This window comes from Lithobates pipiens, unplaced genomic scaffold (genome assembly GCF_037356315.1).
Source record: "Lithobates pipiens isolate NorthernLeopardFrog02 unplaced genomic scaffold, aLitPip1_a1.2 Scaffold_13, whole genome shotgun sequence".
Lineage (NCBI taxonomy): Eukaryota > Metazoa > Chordata > Amphibia > Anura > Ranidae > Lithobates > Lithobates pipiens.
In genome coordinates, this window is record NW_027507718.1 from 197,652,383 (window position 1) to 197,678,273 (window position 25,891).

General features: G+C 38.5%; 1 protein-coding gene across 1 annotated transcript in view; it reads left to right on the top strand.

The window, feature by feature from the left end:
- The window catches only part of DNAH6 (dynein axonemal heavy chain 6), a 418,858-nt gene that overhangs the window by 344,703 nt on the left and 48,264 nt on the right, over positions 1-25,891 (top strand). Inside the window, exons 62-66 of the mRNA XM_077476093.1 lie at positions 180-315; positions 7,478-7,641; positions 10,361-10,551; positions 12,512-12,672; positions 14,865-14,953. Of these exons, the coding sequence (XP_077332219.1) occupies positions 180-315; positions 7,478-7,641; positions 10,361-10,551; positions 12,512-12,672; positions 14,865-14,953 (741 nt within the window). The remainder of the gene's footprint in view (positions 1-179; positions 316-7,477; positions 7,642-10,360; positions 10,552-12,511; positions 12,673-14,864; positions 14,954-25,891) is intronic.

Consider the following 25,891-nt stretch of genomic DNA (forward strand, 5'->3'; position numbering starts at 1 on the left):
ACAGGACTCATTATAAGCAAGCTGCTCACTCAAAAGTAACAGAAAGCAGGTTGCTCTCAGACTGGTCTAGTTCTCGTGTGTTCTTATATTGTCTTTTAGCATGAGTAGTGTGGAGGTAGTCTGAAGTCCTGAGTGAATGATATCTTTTTCCAATGCTTGTTACTCTTTCATTTGATCAGGTGCACCCCAGTAAACCAGACATACCCTGGCTTTCCAGTGCCATTTGGATTAGTTGTTGTGACCTAGAAGAGATACTTCCATGCTTTAAAGGAATAAAAGACGATATATTATCTTTACCAATTACCATCTGTTTAGGTAAGTGTGTTTGATATGTATATCTGTCTACAAAATATATATATATATGTATATATATTTTGCCAGCACACGGGGAGAACAATATTTAGGTTTATTTGGGTTTATGAGAAATTCGAAGAGCACAAACATTTTTTATTACATATATATTACAAAAACATGTTAAAAAATACTGCCCAATGCAGTGGTGATTTTTTTATGTTCTTAGAATTTCTACTACTATTGAGGACGTGGCAATGCGCTACTCCCATTCTGATCCATCCTGTGTTGGAGCTTTTCTAGCTTGTTTGATTTATTTGGTTTTATATAATACCCGCCATGTCTTCTACAATATTTAGGGAATCATTCCGCACCACCCCAAGAGCAGGAGTACATTACATGTAACCAACAGTTCCAACTTCAGTTGTCAATAAGGCCATGTGTTTAGATGTATACCAGCTCTGCCATTAGACACTTTGGGCATGATATGGTTTAGTCTGGTGTTGCTGAAATTTTTATTCTTAAAGTCTGGTGTTTATAGTAAAGTTACACCAAATTACTCCATAATGCATTTCCTTTGAATTACCTGCAATAAGATGAAATGGTTTGGAGTGAGATAGGATTAGGCACATTTCTTACTGTCCTGCATATATTATGCACATTTCTCAGTATGAAATAACACCACTGGATATTATGGAGCACTCCTGCTATACTACTTTTGGTCTATTCAAAGGAACTGTCTGACAGAAAGGACTATTTCAAGATGCTTAATAGGCATTGGGGAAATGATCCAGTTAGCTGATGTTTGTATAGGGACACATACACAATGCACGTTTTAAGAAGGCAATGCTGTGCAAGGGGCTTGTTCTTTCTTTTGATCCACCTCACAATGGCCTGAGTTATTTAATATCTAAAAAAATAAAGGGTATATATATATATATATATATATATATATATATATATATATATATACCCAAACCATTTCTTAGTTTTCCATTCAGTTAGTTTTAGAGTAAGGAAAGGTTAAAATCCATCAAGACCACACCAGTATTGGAATGCATGGATGTGCTTGGTTGTGGTAGTAGTGCTGTGCTATCTGCTATCACAAGTACAATTGTGCACATAAGATACAGGTATGTCCAGCCACCAACTAATATTAGTTGTGTGGAGTCAGAAATGTGTTTACTAAATTATTATCTTGAGAATAACCAACTATTCATTAAGTGGAACTCTTTATATCGTTCAAAGAACTATGAAATTAGATTTCTTCCCTACACAATCAAGGCTAACAACCTTTTGGGAATAAAAGCAAATATTGCAATCAACCTAGAGTGTAAAATTACATCAAGCTAAATTAGCTACAGAATAGCACTCTAATGAGAGACGGCTTTTCATTTACAAGTGGCAGACTCAGACCACCACAGGGGAATAATTATCACGGAAAAGAAATAAGCTCATGGGACTATTCATTTAAAATCAACACCATTTCAAATGTTTATTAATTCATTCTACTCCAATTATTAAAAAGGTGGTTCCTGAAATCTCAGCAGTGAACCACATCAATAGTCACCAGAAGACAGGCAAAGGTAATTCAAATTTTCATTCAAGTAGGCAAATGAAGATAATAAAAATGTATGAGGTGCTTAAAATAGGTCTCCAGGTTGCATTAGTTCCCTAAATTGTTGGTACCATTGCTTGGCTCTTAAGTGAATCAGTGGTCTGTGACTGCCTAGAGACCTAATTACAGAATGCAAGAGCCCTGTCATTTGGCAAAGGATAGTAAACTTGTAGATGGGAGGCGCTAAATCCATAAACTGTACTGCGTTCCTTTTTTAATGAAGTACAACATTTCTGGCTAGGCTGCATCTAAACCCTCAAAGAAAAAGAATGAATTGGCACACCAGTTGAAAGTCCTCAACCAAATATTTATTTTGATGCACAATCGTGAACAAAAGTATATGTATATTTTTTACTGATCTTAGAATCTATTCTCCATTAGCCATGATGAAGAGTAGTTAAAAAGACCCCAAAACATGTTGGCTTATACCATATGTGGCAATAATAATTTTGTTGTGAACTCCATTTTTTTTTCTTTGTGGTTGTGTTAAAGGTTGCCAGAGTAAAGCCCTCCTTTTGAATAAGGTTTTGTATAAGAATAAGTATTGTAGAAAACACTGTGTGTTTTACACTTACAAATGGGGACTTCTGAAAATTGGAGCAAAGCCTTGAGAAAAGCAAAACGTCTCGTTAAAGCATTGAGTTCAATTTCATCATTCATTTTCTAGGCACCCAAATTAACCACTTCAATACCGGGCACTTTTACCCCCTTCGTGCCCAGACCAATTTTGAGCTTTCAGTGTTGTCATGCTTTGAATGACAATTGTACGGTCATGCAACATTGTACCCATAAGAAATTTTTATCATTTGTTTCACATCAATAGTATTTGTGGTATTTAATCACCGCAGTTTTTAACATTTTTTGCTAAATAAACAAGAAAAGACAAACATTTTCTGCTATAAAAGTTTGCAAATAAATAACCTTTCTTCATAAATTTAGGTCAAAATGTATTCTGCTACATTTCCTTGGTGAAAAAACAAAACAAATCAGAGTATATTATTTAGTCTGTATTAAAGTTAGAGTCCATAAACTATGGTATATGTACAGTATCTGAAAATCGATCAATCCTGATGTATTTGTGATGTATCTAATTTCTTTAGGCCCAAAAACACCAGGACAGTACAAATGTCCACTAAATTACCCCTTTTTGTAAAGTAAACAGTCCAATGTATTTAATAAGAGGCATGGCGAGTTGTAATGTTTTGTCAGAAATTTTTGGAAAATTAACGAAGTTAAAAAAAAATTCACTATGTTTTTCTTTTTTTTTACAATCACCAGGGCAGTAAAATGTTATCATATAACTGGTGTGGCATTGATGAGGGACACTAACTGGTGACAATATGTACAAAAAAAACTTAGCCCCCATACACACGGTCGGAAATTCCAACGGAAAAGATCCAATCGTATTATATTTTCGGAAAATCCAATCATGTGTGGGCTCTATCGGACTTTTTCCGTCTGAATTTCTGACGGAAAAGATTTGAGAGCAGGACCTCGAATTTTCCGACAACAAAATCCGATCTGACTTTTTCCAATCATTTGTAGAGAATAGCGATCAGACAAAGTGCCACACATGCTCAGATCAAATTACTAGACCAAAGCTATTGGCTACTAGCCACAACGTAGTCCTGTCGTAACGAACGTCAACACGTTCCAAATGATTGGATTTTCCGACAACTTTGTCCGATTGTGTGTATGCAACACCAGTTTCGGACAAAATCCGTTGGAAAAAATCCAACGCATTTTGTTGTCGGAAAGTCCGACCGTGTGTACGGGGCTTATTGTTTTTACATTTTCTTTTTTTTTATTACACGGAGAAAAGTCCATTCATTTTGAACGTGGCTCCAGGTAGACAGAACTAGCGAAGGACGTCAATGTAACAGCCTCTATCGGCGAGATTGACACCTCACTGGCTCCATCACCTGGTATGGACTTAAAGGGGAAGCCCTATGCCAAAAAAACAGCGTGGGGGTCCCTCCAAAGTCCATATCAGACCCTTATCCGAGCACACAATGTGGCCGGTCAGGAAGGGGGTGGGGACGAGCTGAGGCCCAGGAAGAAGAACCGAAGAGGGGGACAAGACCCCCGAATTCGGAAGAAGACCCCTGGACGGCAACGAAGAAGAAAGCCGGGCTCCTCCGCTACTAAAAGAGCTAGCAGAAGATAGCGGAGGAGTCCGGCGAGAAGACCCCCCAAGACGGAAGACCACCAGAGCTGTGCAATAAATTATTTTTAAAATATGTGTTGTGTTTTTTTCTTTACGCTTTTTTTTTCACCAGGTGAATGGGTAGGGGTACATGGTACCCCAATACTCATTCACATAGGGTGGGGGTCTGGGGGTCTGGGGGCCCCCTTATTAAAGGGTGCTCCTGGATTACGATAAGCCCCCTGCCTGCAGACCTCGACAACCAACAGCCAGGGTTGTCGGGAAGAGGCCCTTGTCCTCATCAACATGGCCACAAGGCCCCCTTCCCCAAAGCACCCCCCATGTTGAGGGCACGTGGCCTGGTATGGCTCAGGAGGGGGGGCTCACTCTCCCCCACCCCCTTTCCTGACCGGCTGGGCTGCGTGCTCGGATAAGGATCTGATATGGACTTGGGGGGGCCCCATGCCGTTTTTTTTGGGCGTAGGGCTTCCCCTTTAAGTCCATACCAGGTGACGGGCCAGCGAGGTGTCAATCTCGCCAATGGAGGCGGCGACATTGACCTCTTTCGCTAGTCCCGTCTACCTGGAGCCGCGTTCAAAATGAACTGACTTTCCTCCGTGTGTGGGCAAGTCCGTTCATTTCAAAAGTCCGGCGGACTCCCGCCATAGTCCAGGCGGTTTGTCTTACAGTGTACAGATTTCTTTATATATCTTATCTTATTTTGTTGGTATTTCTACTCAATACGTTCCTAAATTACCAAACCAATCACCTTTTTAACCATTTCACCTCTGAAAGATTTACCCCTCTTTATAACCAGGCCACATTTTGTGGTGGAGCACTGCGTTACTTTAACTGACAATTGCTCGGTCATGCAATGGTGTACCGTTATGTAATTTTTTTTTCACACAAAGAGCTTTCTTTTGGTGGTATTTGATCACCACTGCATTTTTTTTTGGGCTATAAACAAAAAAAACTGACAATAAAAAAAAATATATATATATATCTTTTTTTTTTTTATCCCAATAAAAAAAATCTTCATAAATTTAGGTCAATATGTATTCTGCTACATTAAAAAATAAGAGCGAGTGGCAGGACTTTACATGAAGCACACAGCAGCAATAAAGGAAGTCAAGTGACTGGGAAATAATGTTTATTTATGTTAATTAATCTTATATAGAACATTTTGAGCATACAACCTCTAAGAACATTTAATAATTTTTAACACAAGTTACATAGTAATCCGCAAACAGTAGACTTTCATGTATTAAAAATAGAACAAGCAATAGATACATTTGTAAACAGCCAATTTCGCTCTAATTTTTTTAAATCAATGATAAGGATAGAGGCAGTTATCCCTTTGGTTCCTGCTTCATTTAAAGTCCCAAAACCCCTTTTTCTCTCATTTAACAAACTAGTTAGGGATGGCAGCACACGGCAGCAGTTAATTACAATACCATCTTAAATCCACGCATGGCCGTTGATACTAATGGCCATGTCAATTTCTATCTCTTTTTATCTCTCTTCCCATATTGAACATATTCCCTTTCCAATAATAATATATTTTATATTTATTTTTTCATTTTTTTTGTCCTGGTTGTTATGTCCCGGGTCTGCATCGGCGCATCTGAGTTTGTGGGATGGTTATGCTTGTCATTGTCTCTAATCAGGAAGCAGTGGTGTGCAGCATGTTCTTTCCCTCCTCATTGCCACCTCCCTGGGATGTGGGACGGGAAGACGCACCATCCCCATGCGTTGATGTTGCGCTGCACGCCTCCAGCTCGCAGCGTCCATGTGGAATGCCATCTCCGGCTTAGTGCCTTGCACTGGCAGACACATGAGAGAGTTGGATAGGTGCTAATCGCCAGGCGGCTGAGCCGCTTAGGTGAGAGCGGTCCTCTCTCTTACGCTGTGTCTGCCTAGGTGATGCTTGGGGTGGGGCTTTGGTGGTACACCTATATAGTCACCTCCTATGGCCGGTTCACACACACACATCACTCTCTCCTTACACCTTGGATCACTCACATGTCAATGGATCTTGACTTCCATCTGTTATCAACAGGTACTCATCCACCTCCACTACTCACCTTCCTTATTTTTCAGCCTGTGTGCTCTTTTTTCTTTTTTATTCTTGGCTGTAGTTTTCAGTTTTTTATCCCTTTTCCACTCCCATTACTTTTCTTTTTACTCACTTTTTTCTTATCTTTCCATTCACTCACCACCCACCTCACTCATTTATACCTTAAATACCTTCTACCCAAATACACAGTTACAGCCATATACACAATTGTACACATTTTTTTACCTAGATCCCCCACTGGGGACTTTACCTCCACCTCTCACCAAGGTTTTTCAATCACACTCACGGCCTAGGATCTGTCTGTGCTGGTTGTTCTCACCTCTGCAAGCCTCCATGGCCCCCAGGAGATGAGACTCTGCTGTGTATTGGCAACTCGTTATGCCGCATTGCCGCTGCGCAGATGCAGATGTAAGTTGGACATACAACCTTGTACAATCCTCCAAATATATTCTTCCCTTTAAAATTCTCCTTGTTCCTTTTAGTTTGGTTTTCACCTGCATTTTTCAATTAATATTTTTTGAGACTATCTAGAAATTATGTTCTCTGTTTCTAGATATTTCCCATGGTTTTTGCTCCTGATGACGGCTATAAGGCTGCAAAATGCGTTGAGCCATCAACTCCTACTATCATCTTACCATAGATTAACCTAAATTCCTTATGGTTCAACTAATGTTTTTATTAATTTATCATATTAACCATGTTAATTCCCTTTTTCTTACCTTCTTCTTTTGTATTTCGAGAGAAATCTAGAAAGATATCTAGGCCATTTAGCTATTAATCTTATCTTGGCTATGTTTACAAATGTATCTATTGCCTGTTCTATTTTTAATACATGAAAGTCTACTGTTTGCGTATTACTATGTAACTTGTGTTGAAAATGATCAAATGTTCTTACAGATTGTATGCCCAAAATGTTTTATATAATATTAATCAACATAAATAAACATTATTTCCCAGTCACTTGACTTCCTTTATTGCTGCTGTGTGCTTCAAATAATGTCCTGCCACTCGCTCTTATTTTTTAATCAATGATAGGGATGGAGGCAGTTATCCCTTTGGTTCCTGCTTCATTTAAAGTCCCAAAACCCCTTTTTCTCTTTTTGTTACTCTGCTACATGTTTTTGGCATAAAAAAATAAATAAATAACAATAAGTGTATATTGATGGATTTACACAAACGTTATAGCGTCTACAAACTATGGGATGTATACTGGAGTTTTTATTTATTTTTTATATACATGATCTGGGGCACAGCTTCTGCCCTATAGCAGTAAAACTGCTATAGGACGGTCAGCAAGTGTTTAAGGAAAATATATATATAATGTTAGCTTGTTTTGCATTTTCAGGGTCTCTAAAAATCCAAGTTAATTCTTCTTCTTTGGATGGCAATAACACTCAGATGTCTAAAGTACAACCTGGAAAGGAAAATGGGACTGTGCATGAATCATGGGATGAGAGACTGACCCTTTTTCAGAAGTTGATTCTTGTTAAAAGTGTAATGGAGGAAAAGGTAAGTAAAGGTTGACTGAGAAATATACACAACAGTTAAAAGTAATTGGTTATTCCAATAGCTGAAAACTGTAAAACCATGAACACTAACAAATACACTTATGCCCCGTACACACGATCGGACTTTCCGACAACAAAACCGTGGGTTTTTGTTCGAAGGATGTTGGCTCCAACTTGTCTTGCATACACACGGTCACACAAATGTTGGCCAACAATCACGAACGTAATGTCATACAAGACGTACGTGATATGTCCATCACGCACACTAGTTATATCTCCAGCTCGTACTTGATTCCGCGCATGTGTGGACATTTGTCTGACTGACTTTTGTACACATGATTGGCTTCATTATTATTTTCAAATGCATGCAATAAAAACTTCTGTTTTCAACCTAAAGTGTTGACACTGTCTAAATAGACTTTTTTTTTTGCTGACTAGCTGGAAAGTGTTATGGAGAATTTTTGTTTTCAATTATCTGCAAGACACCCATTAAGGGGCATGCACAATTCTTATGAATGACCCAATCTTGAGCAATCCTCTTGCAAATTACATTCTATCTCTGTAAGGCAGATTTTATATATTGTATGCAGTGCTGTCCATGCAGTATTAGGAAACTAATCTTCTTACTAAACTGAAAAGAAAGTGTTGTTTGCAGATTCCGGTACAATTTAAATTAATTCTATTCTTGTTCTTTTTTTGTATGCTCAACAATGCCTTCTTTAAATATCAGTTAATTACCATTGCTAGGATTAGGAATTGCTAGTGTTCATTTATTTAAACAAATAAAGGAAAACACATTTTAGCATTTTTAATTGTTACCTTGTAATAAATCTTACATTGAGAATGATGCTAAATATTTGCACACTGATAGCATTCTAAAAAATATATATATTTAAGTTTTTTCATAAAGCTTTTTTTTTAATAAAGGTAAACAAAAGTGTATTTCTTAAAGAAATGATATCTTAGAAAAATAATGAAACTTACAATATCGGAATTAACCTTAAAAAAGCAACTCCAAAGCTGCTATTGCCTACAGGTTGCAATATACAAGCATGTCTTCCTTTCCCACTCCATTCTAATTTAACTTTAAAGGAGTTCTATGATCACAGCATACATTTTCTTTTTCTTTTCCAATAATTTTTATTGCAAAGTTTTGTATGGTATACAAAAGCATAAAAAATGTCAAATAAATGTCAAAGAGCCGATAGGCCATAACGTAGTAACCAAAAAGCAGCTAAAGAAATACTTTCATTTTCTAACAAAATCATTGTAATAACAATAAGTCTAATACTTATATTTGACAATCTGTCTGTCTGCTGGCTATCTCTTTCCACAAATTTTTAGATTACCTGCATGCTTTTCAGCTCATATGCTGTTCACTTTCAATTATATGGACTACATATCCCATGGTATCTTGCTGCATGCAAGCAGTGATTCCTGTACTCATTCCACCTCCTGAAACTACTCCTCTCACCACCTCTGTAGCACAGAAGGCAGGCTCTATAAAATGTGTGACACATCTGTGCCTACTCACAGGGCATAGTGAATACGTGCCATAGAACTCAAGGAAGTGAATGTATGGGAATCTTCACAAATCAAGTATTTTATGACTATTTATTTTTTATTTTTGCACTATAAACAAAAAAATCCGACATGTTTGAAAAAAAACACAATTTTTTTTACTTTTTGCTATAATAAATATCCCCCCCCCCCCCAAAAAAAACACATTTCTTCCTCAGTTTAGGTTGATATATATTCTTCTACATATTTTTGGTAAAAAAAAATCACAATAAACATTGATTGATTTGCACTAAAGTTATCGTATCTACAATATAGGGGGTTAGATTTGTGGCATTTTATAATTTTTTTTTATTAGTAATGGCGACAATCTATGATTTTTATCAGGACTGTGATAAACTTTTGACACTTTTTTGGGACCATTGACATTTATACAGCAGCTAAAAATAGCCACCGATTACTGTATAAATGTCATTGGCAGGGACACTATGGGTGCGACACTAGGGGGTTGACAATAGTGGACTATGAAAGGGTTAAATGTGTTCTCTCAGTGTGTTATAACTGTAGGGGGGTGGGACTACCTGGGGGAGGAAAACGATCGTTGTTCCTATATACTAGGAACACACAATCTGGCTCTGTCAGGAGAGATCGGGGGTGCCCCGGCGGACATCACAGCCCCCGGGCACACATATCAGGTCCTCAGTGACCCCCTATACCCTTTAAAGCAGCTGACATACTCGATGGCTTGCCCAGGGTAGCCGACATGCTGCAGTATAACTGCGATGGCTGGTAGGGAACCAGTTAAAGTAAAACTTTAGTCAGAAAATTAAGTCCTTTTAGATTACTTCAGGTTGGCCCCTTTTGCAGGTATAGCTATGTAAAACATTAAAAATAAGTGCCTAACCTATTTAAAATCCAGTAATACACTGTCTCACCTTGCTCTATACATGCTTAGTTGCTCTCCATTTTTAGGCATTTTTGGGCACTGCTGAGTTATAGAAGCTAATACACGTTAAAGTGGAATTAAACCCTTCTATCCTTTACAGCCAAGGAAGCTGTTTCATATACTGTACATAATAACTTAGTTCCAACAGATGTCTACACTTTTTACTGAAAAGTCTAACTGAGTTGCACTTAATGAATATTTTCAAATGACTATTTTTTATTTTAAGGATAAAGAATTAAATATGTATTTTTTTTAGGTTGTTTTTGCAATCACAGAGTTTGTGATTCTTAATCTTGGAAAGAAATTCATTGAGAACCCACCCGTGGATCTTGCTACCCTCTACCAAGACATGTCACCCTCCACACCTTTAGTTTTTATACTAAGTACAGGATCAGACCCAATGGGAGCATTTCAAAGATTTGCCAAGGAAAAGGGATATTTGGAAAGGTAAGAAAAACCTATTAAGTGTCATAGTCATGTGCATTCATTCTCTCTCGCTACCTCTCTCCCCCAGTATTGGAAATCAATTTTACAAACACTACTTGCCTTTACCAAAGATATTACTCAGTTAGGTCAAAGAAGCCTTTAGCCAGCGATCTAATTCAAAAACACGATTGTTTGTGTAATTGCTAGTGACTGATTTTATTTTGAAAAGAGACTTAAACTCTCCTCCCTCCCCCACCTATTTTTCCATCCTTTTACTATGGGGTTACCAAACCTCTTCCCTAGGTTTGTGTTAAATCTCTGTTCTTCATTTATATTCTTTTTAAAAACAGAATTTGTCATGAGGGATTTGTAATGTAATACCATTGTCAATAACTAAAAAAACAAAAACAAAACAAAAACAAAACAACTAAATGTCTATATGCTCTTAAATACCCTGAACATTGAGTGTTTTGTATTAAAACTTTAACAAGAAAAGACTTAATGTGACATGTTTCTTGTTATTCTTGTGTAATAACAATGTTTTACATGGATGAGTTTTAATCTCTCTTTATCCTTTAGCCCAGTGGTCATCAACCCTGTCCTCAGGGCCCACTAACAGGCCAGGTTTGCAAGATAACTAAAATACATCACAGGTGATCTCATTTGCTACTCAGTGATTGCAGTATTCTAGTCTGCATCTCCCCAAGGTAATACTTAAAACCTGGCCTGTTAGTGGGTCCTGAGGACAGGGTTGATGACCACTGCTTTAGCCCACAATACTTGCTTGCTAGATGTTTATAAAAAATTCCTGCCCAAAAGTACGGTTCCTATAGTGTGCACGTTTACATATGTATATACGCACATACATGCTTACTTGCATAAAAAATCTTCTATCTAGTATACATTTGGTATAGGATAAACCATCCCCCTTTTAAAATGGTCACAATTTGTTGATTTTCAGTCTGAAATGAAGAAAAACTGTTTTTGTTTTACCCAGCAGTATTTAACTTATGACATCCAAGTGAAAGATATAACACCAACATTGTCAGAAAAAAAAATGTAAAAACAGAAAAAGGATCACTCCTCTCCTAAAAATGACTTGTAAACTCAATGAGGTGTAGTTAATCACCTTCTCAATGGCACACAAAGCCATTTGATTTACAATGGTGATCAGCTGTGGTCATTTTGATTAGCTTGATTAGCAGCAAAAAAGCATTCCTGGAACATTTCAGTCCCTTATAGTGCAACTGAAGCAAACAATCAACTATGGGTGACAAGGCACTGCGAAAAACATCTCCGTAATAAATGTGTGGATAGGCACAAGTCAGGCGATGGATACAAAAAAAATCAAAAGCATTATCAATGCCTAGAAGCACAGTGAAGTCTGTTATTAGGAAGTAGAAGGTATTTGGTACAAAACAGACCCTTCCTGGATCAGGACATCTCTCCAAACTGGATGAAATAGCCAGGAGGAAACTGGTCAGAGAGGCTACCAAGAGACCTACAGCAAATCTAAAGCAGTTGCAGGAATTTATGACAAAGAGTGGTCACTGTGTGCGTGTTACAACAATATCACTTATTCTCCACCCAGGGGGATGATCCTTTTTCCAACTCAGTGATTTTTTGATTTTTTTGACATGTTGCTGTTGCTGCAAAGCAACAGAATGTGACTATTTTAAAGGGGATGGTTCTTTTCTATACCCACTGGACATGCATAAAGTACTGACCAGTAATGGAAATTTTTCTATTTTTTTTTAAACTGATCTAAATGTGGCGCTAGTTTACTGATATTTATGTGTTTCTGTGTGTATAGGTCCACTGAAAGCAATGCGCTGCAATTGGATCAGTAAAAGAAACTGCATGAATGCCTAAAAACATGTTGCTTTTGGTGCCTATGTGCAAGAGTCCTTGTAGTTAAACATCAATGCAAAATTGTATAGTGTTACAAAATCAGTTATTTTAAGCAATTTTACTTTTACAGGGTACAGTCAATATCTCTAGGACAAGGCCAGGGACCAATTGCAGAAGGAATGATAAAAGATGGCATGAAGAGCGGGAACTGGATATTCCTACAGAACTGCCATCTGGCTGTATCGTGGATGTTGCCTATGGAGGAACTTATAAAAAGTTTTACAGAACCAAGTATGTCCAGTGAAAACAAAAAATATTTTTTTTCCTCTTATATGGAATGCTATAAAGAAAAAGAAAATTTTAAATTTATTATAGGGATTCTATTTATGAAGCATTATTCGCCCAATGAAATGAGTGAGATTCTATGTAATTTCCCTGGCATTCCTTGGTCACATTCACCCTTTTTACACCATGCAAACCAGCAAGTGAAACTCTGTCAAAACTCTTTTTTACAGTATCTGCAAAAAAATTGATTTTACCCTGCAGGTGAATCTGCTGACTGCTTTCCATGGTGCTGAAACAAAATCTTACAGCAGTTAATTTTGTGCCTGACTACCATCGATAGGTGTCAAAGGGAAAACTGTGAGGCTGAATTATGCATCGCCAGTATAGGCCACAATTTAGAATTCTAGGACTGCAAGCCTGTCAGTAACACATTCTCATTTCCAATAAATGGTTCCAGACTGGTTCCTTATCTGTCAGAATAATAAAGTTGAGTCCTCATTTTTCTGTCCCTTTTGTGTTGGAATACCACACTGTGTACTTGAAGTTCATTAACTCTGAATCAGTGCCAACTGCAGAGTAAGTAAATCATTTTCCATACTGTTCTAGTTGCCCATTTTAAGACTTTCTACCCTCAGCTTTGGTGTTTTAAATGTGCCGATATATGATTAGTTTGTGTGATACTAAGGCTAAGCAGTCTCCTCCGATCTTGCTTTTTATTTCATATAATTTTGCTTTATAAAAAGTAACAAGCTTACCAGTTTCAGCCTTGAAATCCCCTCAGGGTGGACTTTTAAATGTGCCGATATGATTAGTTTGTGTGATACTAAGGCTAAGCAGTCCATGGAATAGCACTGCTCCACCTTCATTTTCACCCCTGTACTTTTACAATATTATGTACGCACCTTCTCAAGATGTGTGAGTATTAATACAAGAATGGCAGCAGACACAATCTCCTCCGATCTTACTTTTTATTTCATATAATTTTGCTTTATAAAAAGTAACAGGCTTACCAGTTTCAGCCTTGGTTGCTCTCAGTTAAAGGTGGTGAAGAAGAGAAGAAATCCCCTATGTGGTGGACTTTTAAGGCACAAACTAAATCAAAAGGTTTAAATAACATATATGAAATGGTTTCAAAATATTTATTTAGCTTCACCGTCATATACATGAATATACAATATAGTCATTTGGTTTCTCACACCCCTTAGTCAAAGGCGGTGGCACAAGACTGTTGGCCTAGGTGGGCAGAAACTACAAATCTGGCACTAGAAACTTTGATTGGCTAGTTCCTATGGTTATCCAAGCAAAGGTCATGATAGTAATTGTGGTCCAGTAGCAATAACAAATGATACTGAACATCAAGAAAACAGATACATGTGTTTAAATAAGTACCATAAAAAATCTTGTTTTGATTTCTTCTGCAAGAACAGTGATCTGAAGTGAGTCAGGGCACCAGGGCTTTCTTATCTGCAAAGTATATTGAGCCTTTGCTCTCTGTTCTTACATAATAGCTATTATTTGATGATGGCTTACAGGACTGTGAGGACTACAATAACAATATTTCTGTATTTATTTTGCTCTTTTCTACTTTAATCTACAATAGATTATTTTAAAAGTTAATCCCAGATCATGATGCCAGATAAACAGCTGGTTGCAGATGGTTAAATATTTACTTTTTGATTTCACAAAATAGTTTTAAGGCACTAAAGTACTGTTTATATGCAGTAGCCATGTGAAATTTCAGGTCTAATAGTGATCATTTTAACACCCTCAGTCCTGTAACATTCAGTGCCGTATTTCACTGGCCTTCTAGCTGGCTTCATTCTTGGAATGGGATCACTGATTTGACAGGTTTCCATATAAGCTCACTGAAGAATATTGAAGTGACACTTGCCTGGTCCTTCGGTGCTCAAGGAAATCAATCTAATTTTATATTCTCTGGAAAAGGCCAAGTGACACAGCCCTTGAACTCCTGCTTGTCATGGGTAAAAAAATATATTGACCTAGAACCCTACAGCTAATTAAAGAGTAGTGACTTCTACTGTCATTATCATTTTGTTAAGCAGCATGGGAAAAATGCTCAGCTTGAAGTCCTTTCATTTCCAAATTTTAATAGCCAGTTTGTGTAGATCAAGGTGATTGATGTTCTACCTTTAATGAGGTTCTGCTGTGTTTTATAATCTAACTGCTTTATATTACAGACGTTTCCATCAATGAGAATTTCAGATTATTTTTAAGCTCTATGCCAAGCAGAACTTTCCCTGTCACTGTGCTCCAGAACTCTGTCAAGGTGAGAATATGTACAGTGTTCGAACAAGCAGATCATATGTTGAATACCAAATGCATTACAACTGATATAATCAGTAAAAAAAACTGTAGGAAATAGAAAAGTCAAGGCATCGTGCATAGCAAACTTGCAGCTAGCATCCAATATCATAGTCAGTATTTCGAAGTCCACGTTCTATTTCTTATAAATTAATTGTAGCATCCACAAAGTTATTTATAGATGATATTTGGCTACAATTTTCATATTTTGTTTATTTTAATAAGCATAACTTAACCATCTTAAAGAGTATGTAAACCTTAACAATTAATGTTTCTAATTTGCTTCCTTTTGATCTGTAAACATTTTAATGTGTTTTGTCCTAAGTGGCAAATAATAGTTGAATCTGCCCAAAATCCAATGCTGTCCTTTGCACTGCAATCAGTGTTATCAACCCAATACATTTGTATTCAATAATTTTATTGGTTTTCAAGAAAAAGACATCATTACAAACATTATCAACTTTGTGCAAAAAGTACCAACTACAGTCTCAAAATCTTAAACCCCCCCTCTCCTACCCCCCCCCAAAAAAAAAACACCCCCATGCCCACCCCCTCTCCCCCCCCCCTTCTAAACTCCCTTTTCTTCTTAATCTTCCCCAACTAGTTGGTTCTCTTTATGCTCAGAGTATTAATGTTTCCTTGTATTCTCATTCTCCTATATCACATATTTCCATATACTTCCCTAAATTTCTTCCAGCCATTTTCCCCAGGTATTGTATCTCTGTACAGTTTACTACTGTTAACTAAAAAACACCTTTCCCCTGTGTTATGGCGATAAAGTGAATGTTCTATAGTCCTAAAGCACATTAAGTCCTAGGATATCAGTGTATTCTGCATTGCATGAGATTACATAGCATTTCATTTATACCATACCATGGTATGGTTACAGCCTTGAGCGATTGCATTTCTGTGTGTTGGTGGGCAGTTGGGCAGTGCAACCTGCTTTTACCATATTGACTGCCCATATGAACCCTAAGGCCTAAGGCACACACTGGATGTTTTCAGGGCTAGTGAGGGTTTACAACCCCTTTAACTGATGATAATGGTGGGGTATACACCTGTGGAATCAAATTAAGCAGGATGGGTAGTGGATGTGGTTGAGCCTTTAGTGAGGAGTAAAAGCTCACTAATGCGCATATAGACCCTGGAGGGTCTAAAAATCTGGTAAGCAGGTATACCTACTCTATCTATCCTGTGGGAATCACTGGGCGTCTTCACAAATTGAGCATTGGATCAGCACAAGTTTTGAGTTCATTTCATGGATGTGGAATTGGGACATTTGGACTATTAATAATAGTTTTTCTTTTTCCCTTTTTAATTTTTTCAAGTTTTTCATCTTTATTGCATTATATTAGATGTTTTTTTGCACTTTAATCATTAAGGTTATGGTTTGACAGCGCTTCACGTTTTGATTTACATTTTTGCTACATTTAGCTTGAAATTATTTTTTATGTGACTTTTACAATTTCGCTACAATATTTTTGTTACAGCATATGTACTTAACACAGGTCTGTGATAAATGTGTTTTACTTGTAAAGCAATATCAGACAATATGAAAATTGCCAAGTGCTGATTAGTCTTACTACAAAGAACAGCTAGCTGCATGACCTAACTTTACTGGGCAAAATAGTACAGCTACCTCACCTTCCTGTCCCAGCCTGTAATTGAACAATAGAGAGAGCAGAGGACTGATGTGCTCATCATGCAGCCACTCTGCTCTTTTCTCCTGTCAGCATGTTTCCTGTTAGCAGACTAGTACTGCAACACACTGAATTAAAAGTTCCTTGTGCTGCCTTTCCCTCTCTAAGCCCTTGTACACACGGTCGGAGATTCCGACGGAATGTGTCCAATCGGACCGTTTTGTCGGATATTCCGACTGTGTGTGGTCTACATCGGACTGTTTCCGTCTGAGTATCCGACGGGCCAAGTTTTCCGACTTGTTGGTAAAATTTTCCGACAAAATGCTCCAATCTCCAAGTATTCGGACATACTCCAATCATGTGTAGAGAATTCCGATCGGACAAAGTGCCACGCATGCTCAGATCAAATTCCTACACCAAAGCTATTGGCTACTAGCGTGAACGTAGTCCCGTCGTAACGAAATAACGTAATCACGTCTGATTTTCCGACAACTTTGTCCGACCGTGTGTATGCAACAGTTTCGGACAAAATCCGTCAGACAAAATCCGACGGATTTGGTTGTCTGAATCTCCAACCGTGTGTACAAGGGGCCTAGTCTTCTTTCTCCATGTGCTACTGTATAGAAGACTTAAAATCCAGGGAAATTCAGGTACTGAAACCAATTGCATTCAAAAATGCACAAATCAAACGATAGAAACAACGAGCATGCTGTGAAATATAGAACCAGAAGACCCAATAGAAGTCATATATTTCACAGCATGCTTTGCTGTTTCTATCATTGGATATGTGCATTTTTTAATGCAATTGGTTTGTGTTTGTTTGTGTTTGCTTTGAGTACATGCTACATAACAGTGCAGCTTAACCTTTAAATCGCCATAGTATAAGTTTGCTTAAGCAGCACAAATGTTAATTGAACGTGCACTGATGGCCCCGAAGTGAAACAAATTGTTTAAGCTTTTCTACATTTCCTATTTTTATTCCTTGCAGTATGCAAGTCTTCTTCCTTCATTGCCCCCAAGGGTAGTACAATTTCCAGTCCACAGCGTATTCGCTTTTGAATAGGACTGAGCAGTCTGTAACAAAAGCCATGTGTGTAATCATTACGTTAAAGAAAAGGATACATATGTGACATTTAGTGACACTTCAGATCTGAAATTGTCAGCGTTGAATCTGTTTACTGGCGTAACACTCATGCTGTCAGTAACACTAAGGCTTTTAAGCCTACAGAAAAAAAAAAAAAATGATCTAAATTTAAAGCATGTGTACAGAAATGCTTGTGCAAGAGTGATTTCTGAAAGGTTTGTCATGTCTTATGCATCTGCATAATGTGGCTGTGCGGCAGTGAACTTTATCTGCGGCTCAGCTAAAGACCCTTTCATCAGAGAAAGCAAACATCATAATAATCCTTTCCGCTGTAAACGCTTCAGCTTTGAGATGTGATTACATCTTTGTCTTTGTAGAGTGCTGTTTTGGAAATCACTTTTAGCCTGATTGCATCTTGCCTCCCACAGAAATGTGCAGGTTCAAATTCCCTACATGGTTATTAGTTATATTGAAGAAAATAAATATGATTTGCTAAAAAAAATTAAATGACCGATTGGCTGATTTGCCTCTTTTCTAGCATGATTCTATGTTGTGGTCTAAACCTATATGACTTATTATAAATGTGTAACCTTACAATTATTTTACTATATATAGCACCTCCGTGGTCAACACAGTTAAATCCTGAAGTCTACTTGGGTGCTTTGTGACTTCAGGGAGATCAATCTGTTAATATTTTCATTTTTTTTTTTTTTAATCAATGAATATAGCACCAACATATGCTATAGTACCTGACAGAGAACAGAGAATTAGGGCCAGGTTTACCTCTGGAAATCAAGTATCCTACTAATTTTTGGATTGCAAGAGGAAACTGGAGCATCTCATGGACTCCATTTAAAGCAGGACTTTAGTCCACTCTCCTCCCTCTGGCATCACTACAATGACACATGCCAAGATATGCTCAAAAGCTATGGAGGTGATTTAATATGCATACCCAAAGACAGGGAAGGTTTTACACGTGCTCAGATGTCTGGTGAAACCAGCGTATGTGCATATGTGACACCTGGCTCTCATGGAACTTGAACCCTGTGACACATCTGCACACATGCAGGTGGTGGGGAGAAACAGGCAAATGCTGCTTTACAGCACAAATAAAGCCCTTTTTGCAAATTTGTAAGTATGAGAGGTGGCAGGGCAGCACACAATCCACGTTAGGGCAAAGGTCCGCCCCATACTTTATAATATATAAAGTATTGTGTAAGTGCAGGCTAGTGGTAGTTGAGCCCATAATCCCAGTGCTATAACGTCATATTGGCACCCAGTTCATTACAGACTACTAAGTAGCTCTAAAAGGTTGCATGCACTGAAATGTCACAGTATTTCTTTTCATAGCATTAGGAAATGTAAAACTCATCTCCAAGCATATTTTAAAAATACACAAATGCAGTTATGCATGTATACAAAAATTGAATGAGTTTGAAAACAGCTAACATACTTTGGCGCAGAACTACAATCCAATATCACTGTTGAATGTAGATTTTGGCAACGATATTAGTGAACCTGTATAAAAAGCAATCAGCGCCACCCTACCAAGTGCAAACTGTATAAACCTGTGCAAAATACAACCAATTGTCTGCAGCTGCTGTACACTTCTAGTGAATCCACCTCACCATACAGTGTGATAATTATAATCAGGGCCATCTTTATTAATGATTGGACCCTGGGCAAACGTTTTCTTGGGGCCCCCCCAATATAATTTTGCTCTCCACCTGCTCTGAGACATACAATAAATAGCAGCTAGACTTAAAATCGGTTTACTGTATCAGATCAGGCAGCGATTGCAATTGGTTGCCAGAGGTTACAGTGTATCATTACCCCTTACTGACTGATTGCTAGAGGATACAGCACACATTACGGCTCGCTGATTAGTTGCTAGATGTTACACTACATGATTTCTGCTTGTTGGTTGGTTGCTAGAGATTACTGTACAGTAATACTGCTCACTGCAGGGGGCATGATATCCATATGAATGCCGCCTTTATTTACATATCTATGCCTTCGGATGAAGCTATTTACATATGAATGCTGCTATTTACATAGGAATACTGGGTATTTACATGTAAACACAGGGTCTGCAGGGGAGTCATCTGTACACAACAATAGGGCAGAGCTGGGCAGCATTAGTAGCATCACTTCACACTGATATATCAGGACATAGCAAGGGACTAAAACTTCAAGGGAGAGGGAATTTAAACTGGGATAGAGGCAGCTGCTCTGGGCCCCAAAACAATGACAGGGCATAGGGCAGCTGCCCCTTTTGCCCTGCTTTAAAGATGGCCCTGATTATAATAAGTGCAGTGCTGCTAATCTCTCACGTGAATAAATGCTGTTATCAAAATACAAAATATCATAAACCAATCATAATAGATAATTAACAAATACAGTTACATATATTAAATAAATCTACTATTAAATATAGTTCATATGTGAATATGTGAAAATAAACTTCTGTGAATTCTTGATTGTTATGAACTCTAATTCATGTATCATCCACCACTGTGCTCTTCACATTCTCTGTAGATATTGCTAAAATGTGCACACCATCACCAGTCGTTATACCTGCTCACCTCAAAGTGGCCCACTTTGAGTATTTGCCCTTGCATGGGCATGTCTAATTTTTAAACTTTTAATGTGTATATTTTGTAACCCAGCTTTTATGAAAACGTAGGGACTTTTTAATGGTTTTATATATGCATTTGTTTACTTTGCTCTTGAATAAATTGTATTGTCTTAAACCTAGCGGTTGATCACGCGCCTTCCTCTTCTTTCTTTTTTTCCACTCAGCCTTCTTCAGACCCCCCCAGGTCAGTTTAGGCAGCGGGACACGCACAATCAACTTCCACATTAATTTCTAATTTTTCTTTATAAATTCTTTATTTTTTCATCTTTTCTTTCCATAGATTTCACATTACATTTCGTTTTACATCTACAACTTCTTTAACAGCTATAACAGTCTTATAATATTTCAATCCGTACCTCAATTCCATGTCATCCTCCCCCCTCCCTCACCCTTCCCTCCCAGAAAAATAAATAAATAAATATACAAACAAGAGAAAAAAAAAAAAAAAAAAAAAAAAAAGTTTGAATTTTCACTATAATCCCCCCCCTCACTCCCCCCCCCCCACCACCACCCGCCTGCTCTATCATATTTCGAAATGTTTCACATCATACTTTCTCTATAATTTAGATATGGAGCCCAGATCTTCTGATATTTCTCGTCTTGATCTCTCATTGTCATTGTTAAATTTTCCATTTGTTGGATTTCTGCAATTCTCTGAAACCACTGTGCTCTAGCTGGAGGGTTGCTTTTTTTCCACAGAACCGGGATACATGCCCTTGCTGCTATCAATAAATGTCTCAGCAAAGAATTTTTGAATCTTTCTATTGCCATTGGGATGTCCAGCAGCAGAAAAGTTGCCGGTTTATCTCCCAGGTCAATTCCTGTAATCCTTACAATAGTATCGGCTACCATCTCCCAGAACACTCTAATTTTTGGACATTCCCAAAATATATGTAATAATGTTCCTTCTGCTCCATGACATCTCCAACATGTCTCTGATATCTGGGGGTAAATTTGATGTAACACTTTTGGTGTTCTATACCACCTAGTAAGGATCTTATATCCCCCTTCTTGATATCTGCTTGCCATCGAGGCCTTTTGATTAAACAACAGCATCTTATCCTTTTGTTCTGGGGAAAACGTAGTCCCTAAATCTCTTTCCCAAGCCTGTAAAAAGGGCAAATCTTGTGAAGTCTCCTGTTCTATTAACATACTATAAAAATAAGACATCAGATGTCTCAGTTCCTCTCCTTTCAAACAGATCTCTTCAAACTCAGTCAATGCCCTTATTTCTACGTATACCTTTGATTTAGATCTAATAAAGGCTTCTAATTGCCTCATTCTGAAAGGGTCTAATCCTAATGTCATTCCTTTTTCAATATCTTTTTTAGTCATTAACCGGTTGCCTACCGAGAAATGACAAATTCTACTCATACCTCTATCTTGTATTGTTTTAAACTTTGGATCTGTCATTCCCGGTAGAAATGCTGGGGTACCAAGGATAGGAAGGAGCGGACTGGGAATTCTTGAAATAGATGTTTTCCTGAATACTCTTTTAGTTATTCGTAATGTCTCCCCTAGTATTGGATGTTTTCTCAATCCCATTGGTATTTCTGTATCTGGAATCCACACTAATCCTTCCAATGGGATATCTGTCGCTGCTTGTTCTGTCTGTATCCACGGTTTTTCGTTTTTAAGCCTACACCATTCCACTACTCTAGTTAAGTGTGAGGCCTCCTGGTATTTTATTGGATCTGGAAGTCCTATCCCTCCTTTTCCTTTGGGGAGTACTAAAATATCTCGGCGTACTCTTGCTGGTTTCCCAGCCCAGATGAACTTCATAAATCTTGATCTAAGATCCTTAAACAAACTTGAAGGGATCTTAATTGGTATAGTTTGAATTATGTATAACAGTCTGGGCATCACATTCATCTTAATAATATTGGTTCTCCCGAACCATGTAAAAATCTCTTTGTCCCATTTTTGAAGATCACTTTTGATCTGTCTTACCAGTGGGATATAGTTAAGTTCAAACAGTTCATTTAGATTTTTTGACATTTTTGTTCCTAAGTAACTTATATATGAATTCGTCCATCTAAAATCAAATTGCGTGGACACTGCTTGCAACTGAGGCGAATCCATCTCTACTCCCATTGCCTCCGATTTTCCATAGTTTATTCTAAAGTTGGATATTTTCCCATATTCTCGTAGCTCCATTAGTAAAGATGGGAGAGATGTAATTGGGAACGTTACAAAAAAGATCAAATCATCTGCATAAGCTGCCAACTTCTGATCCTCATTTTTTATTTTTACCCCCCTGATATCCACATTGGCACGTATTTTCCTTAAAAAAGGTTCTATTGTCAAAATGAATATCAGGGGTGAGAGGGGACATCCCTGGCGTGTTCCATTTAAAATGGAGAATGGCTCTGATAATCTGTCATTCACTTTCACCCTAGCACTTGGTTTTGAATATAAGTTTAGGATCTAATTTTTCTTTACCACTCCCCACTCTTTTTTTTTCTTCCAAAAAAGGCCTACCATGGTATATCAATAACGCCTCCAGGAGCGTGGGAGAAATTCTTTCTTTGTTTACTTTGGTTGTCAGACGCTACCTCTCCCTTAATGTCCAAGGCTCTTAAAGTTTGGGAACAGATCAACAGTCTATACTCATTGTCCTCCCTGTGACTTCATACTCTTGCGGCCCTCAGGGTATGCCATGGTAGCTTCCCTATGGATTTTTGTTGACCTAAACAACTCATTTTTTGCTACACACGGCCGCTCTATTAGAGTCATCTCTACACTTACGTCCTTTGAGGTTTTCTTTGTCGCTGATGAGCCTATTCCCCATGTGATCTCTGAGTTATACCAACTACTGGGTTCAGCCAAATCTAAGACTAAGCCTGTGTATATCAGGGAATGGCAAAGGGACCAGGAGATAGAGTTTTCTGAGGCGCAGCTGGCTCACCTGTATCAGCTTACACACTCTAGCTCCATTGAGTCTAGAACTCAAGAAACTAATTATAAGATATTGAGACGCTGAAACAGGGTACCTGCTGCTTTGTCATGGATCTATTCCTCCATATCAGACCGCTGCTGGAGAGGCTGTGGCCAATGTGGTACATTGTTACACCTATGGTGGGAGTGCCCATTGGTCAGACCCTTCTGGGAGGACATCAAAGCACAGATAAAGAACATATTTGGCCTTGATAATCCCTTTTCTCCTTCCTCTTCCATATTCCTCCAATACCAGTAAGCCAATATAAGAAAAGTGCTTTGCTGCATCGTCTGAATGCTGCTAAATGCCTGCTCCCAGTTTATTGGAAGCTGGCTCATGTCCCAAGTCATGAGGAATGGAATGGGAAGGTGAAGGATTAGTGGCAACTTGCAAAGGTACAAGGGAACATTTTAATAATATCTGGGCTCCGTGGCTGGAGCATACCTCTGACCCAGGGCATAGTTCATCCAGCCTGGATGTCACATTATTAGAGCTTGCTGAGCCTTCCCTTAGAGGATGCCTTACACACAACAGTTCATCTGATTGGGTCTCTCTCCTGGACTTGGACGGACCACCATATTTATAATTTTTTCCCTTGTGGCGCTGATCACTGTTTTGAGTGATTATCTACACATTCCTAGTGGGAGCATAGGTACATGCCTGGAGGAAAGGGCTCTTGCTCCTCTCTTTCTTCCCTTTTCTCCTATCTTTTAATTTTGGTCTGTATGTTGAGTTTTGGATGTGCATATGTTTATCCTACTTGTGACACCTGGCGGCATTTAACTATTATGTTATAACAGGATACACCCCCTCTAGTGTTCAGCACCCCCTATCCTTTCTGTTTCATTGACAAGGCCCATATAGGTGCAGTGCCCTGTTCCTGTTTGTCCCTGGGCTGGACTTTTGGTCGGAGAATGTCAGATGCAGATGGAGGTTCTTTTGTGCCCCCCTTCTCTGCTACAAGCCTGCAGGATGGGTTTCTGCTGTACCTAAGAGTCTAGATGGGCCGATTACTCCGGGAACCAATGTGCATCCACCTGAACATACTTCAGTTAGCATTGGTAACTTATGTGCCAGCCATATAACCTGTCCCCTCACGGCAAAGGTTTGTTTGTTTTTGATAAGGTGCATATAACACAACGACGCTCGAATCAGTCTGTTTAAGGAAGGCCCCTTTCACACTGGGGCGGTTTTCAGGTGCTACATCGCTATAAATAGCACCTGAAAAAAACGGCCCCTTTCACTCCAGTGTGAAAGCCGGAGGGCTTTCACACTGGAGCGGTGCGCTAGCAGGACGGTGAAAAAAATCCTGCTAGCCGCATCTTTGGAGCGGTGAAAGGAGCGGTGTATTCACCGCTCCTAAACCGCTCCTACCCATTGAAATCAAAGGGGCAGCACAGCTATACCGCTGGCAAAGCGCCACTGCAGCGGCACTTTGTGGGCGGTTTTAACCCTTTTTTGGCCGCTAGCGGGGGTTAAAACCACCCCGCTAGCAGCCGCAGACTACTGCTAAAACAACGGTAAAGCGCCGCTAAAAATAGCGGCTCTTTACCGCCGATGGCTGCACCGCCCCAGTGTGAAAGGGGCCCATCTGATTCCTGCCTTTCACATATGTTTGAATAAGCAATTATTGTGTGTATCCTTTTTATTTTCTCATAAATAAAGATTATATAAAAAAAAAATATATATATATATAATAAATACAGCTAATATAAATAACTGAATATAACTATATCTCAGCCTCTTGTAATCCCCTGTATAGTGCCCCCAAGACTGGGAGAGGGAGGGGTAGCATTAGGGGCTAATCTGTGTCTTCCATGCACATAGTTACATAGTATATCAGGCTAAAAAAAGTCCATCTAGTTTAACCAATAGAGAAAAAAAACAAAACAAAAGTAAACCCCCACAGCTGATCCAGAGATAGGGAAAAAAAAACCAATAAAGCATGATCCAAATTACTCCAATGAGGAAAGCAAAAATTACTTCCTGATCCTCCAGGAGGCAGTTGAATATTCCTTGGGTCAACTACCCTGGTGTTATTACCTTAAAGTGTTAGTATTAGTTATATTTTAAGCATTTAGAAATGCACCCATTTTTTTTCCTACTGAGTTGGCAAGAACTACAATGTCATAGTTCTTGAGGAAGTCTATTCTACATTTTCACAGCTTTTACTGTGAAGAAACCTTTTCAGAAGTGGAGGTTAAATCTCTTTTCCTCCAGACATAAACAGTGCCCCCTTGTCCTCTGTAATGACCTGAAAGTGAATAGCTCTAATTTAAGTTCACTATATGGACCACCTATATTTGTATACATGGTGATTATATTCCCCCTTAATTGCCTTTTCTCTAGAGAATACGTTTTACCAAAATGAATGTGCTACCGCAGCACATGCTGAGTGGTGAAGAGAGCAGGGGCATGAGCTCATAACTATGTTGTTGCTCTTTTATTGTTTAATCACAAGTCATGAGCTCCTTTACGACCCAAATACAAGCTGGGGATCAGGCACATTACCAGGCTGTATAGGCAGGTCACTAACCTGGTTAGATCTTCAAGCAGAACTGTGTAAACCTCAGAGGTTTTGATGAACATATATAATAATTCAG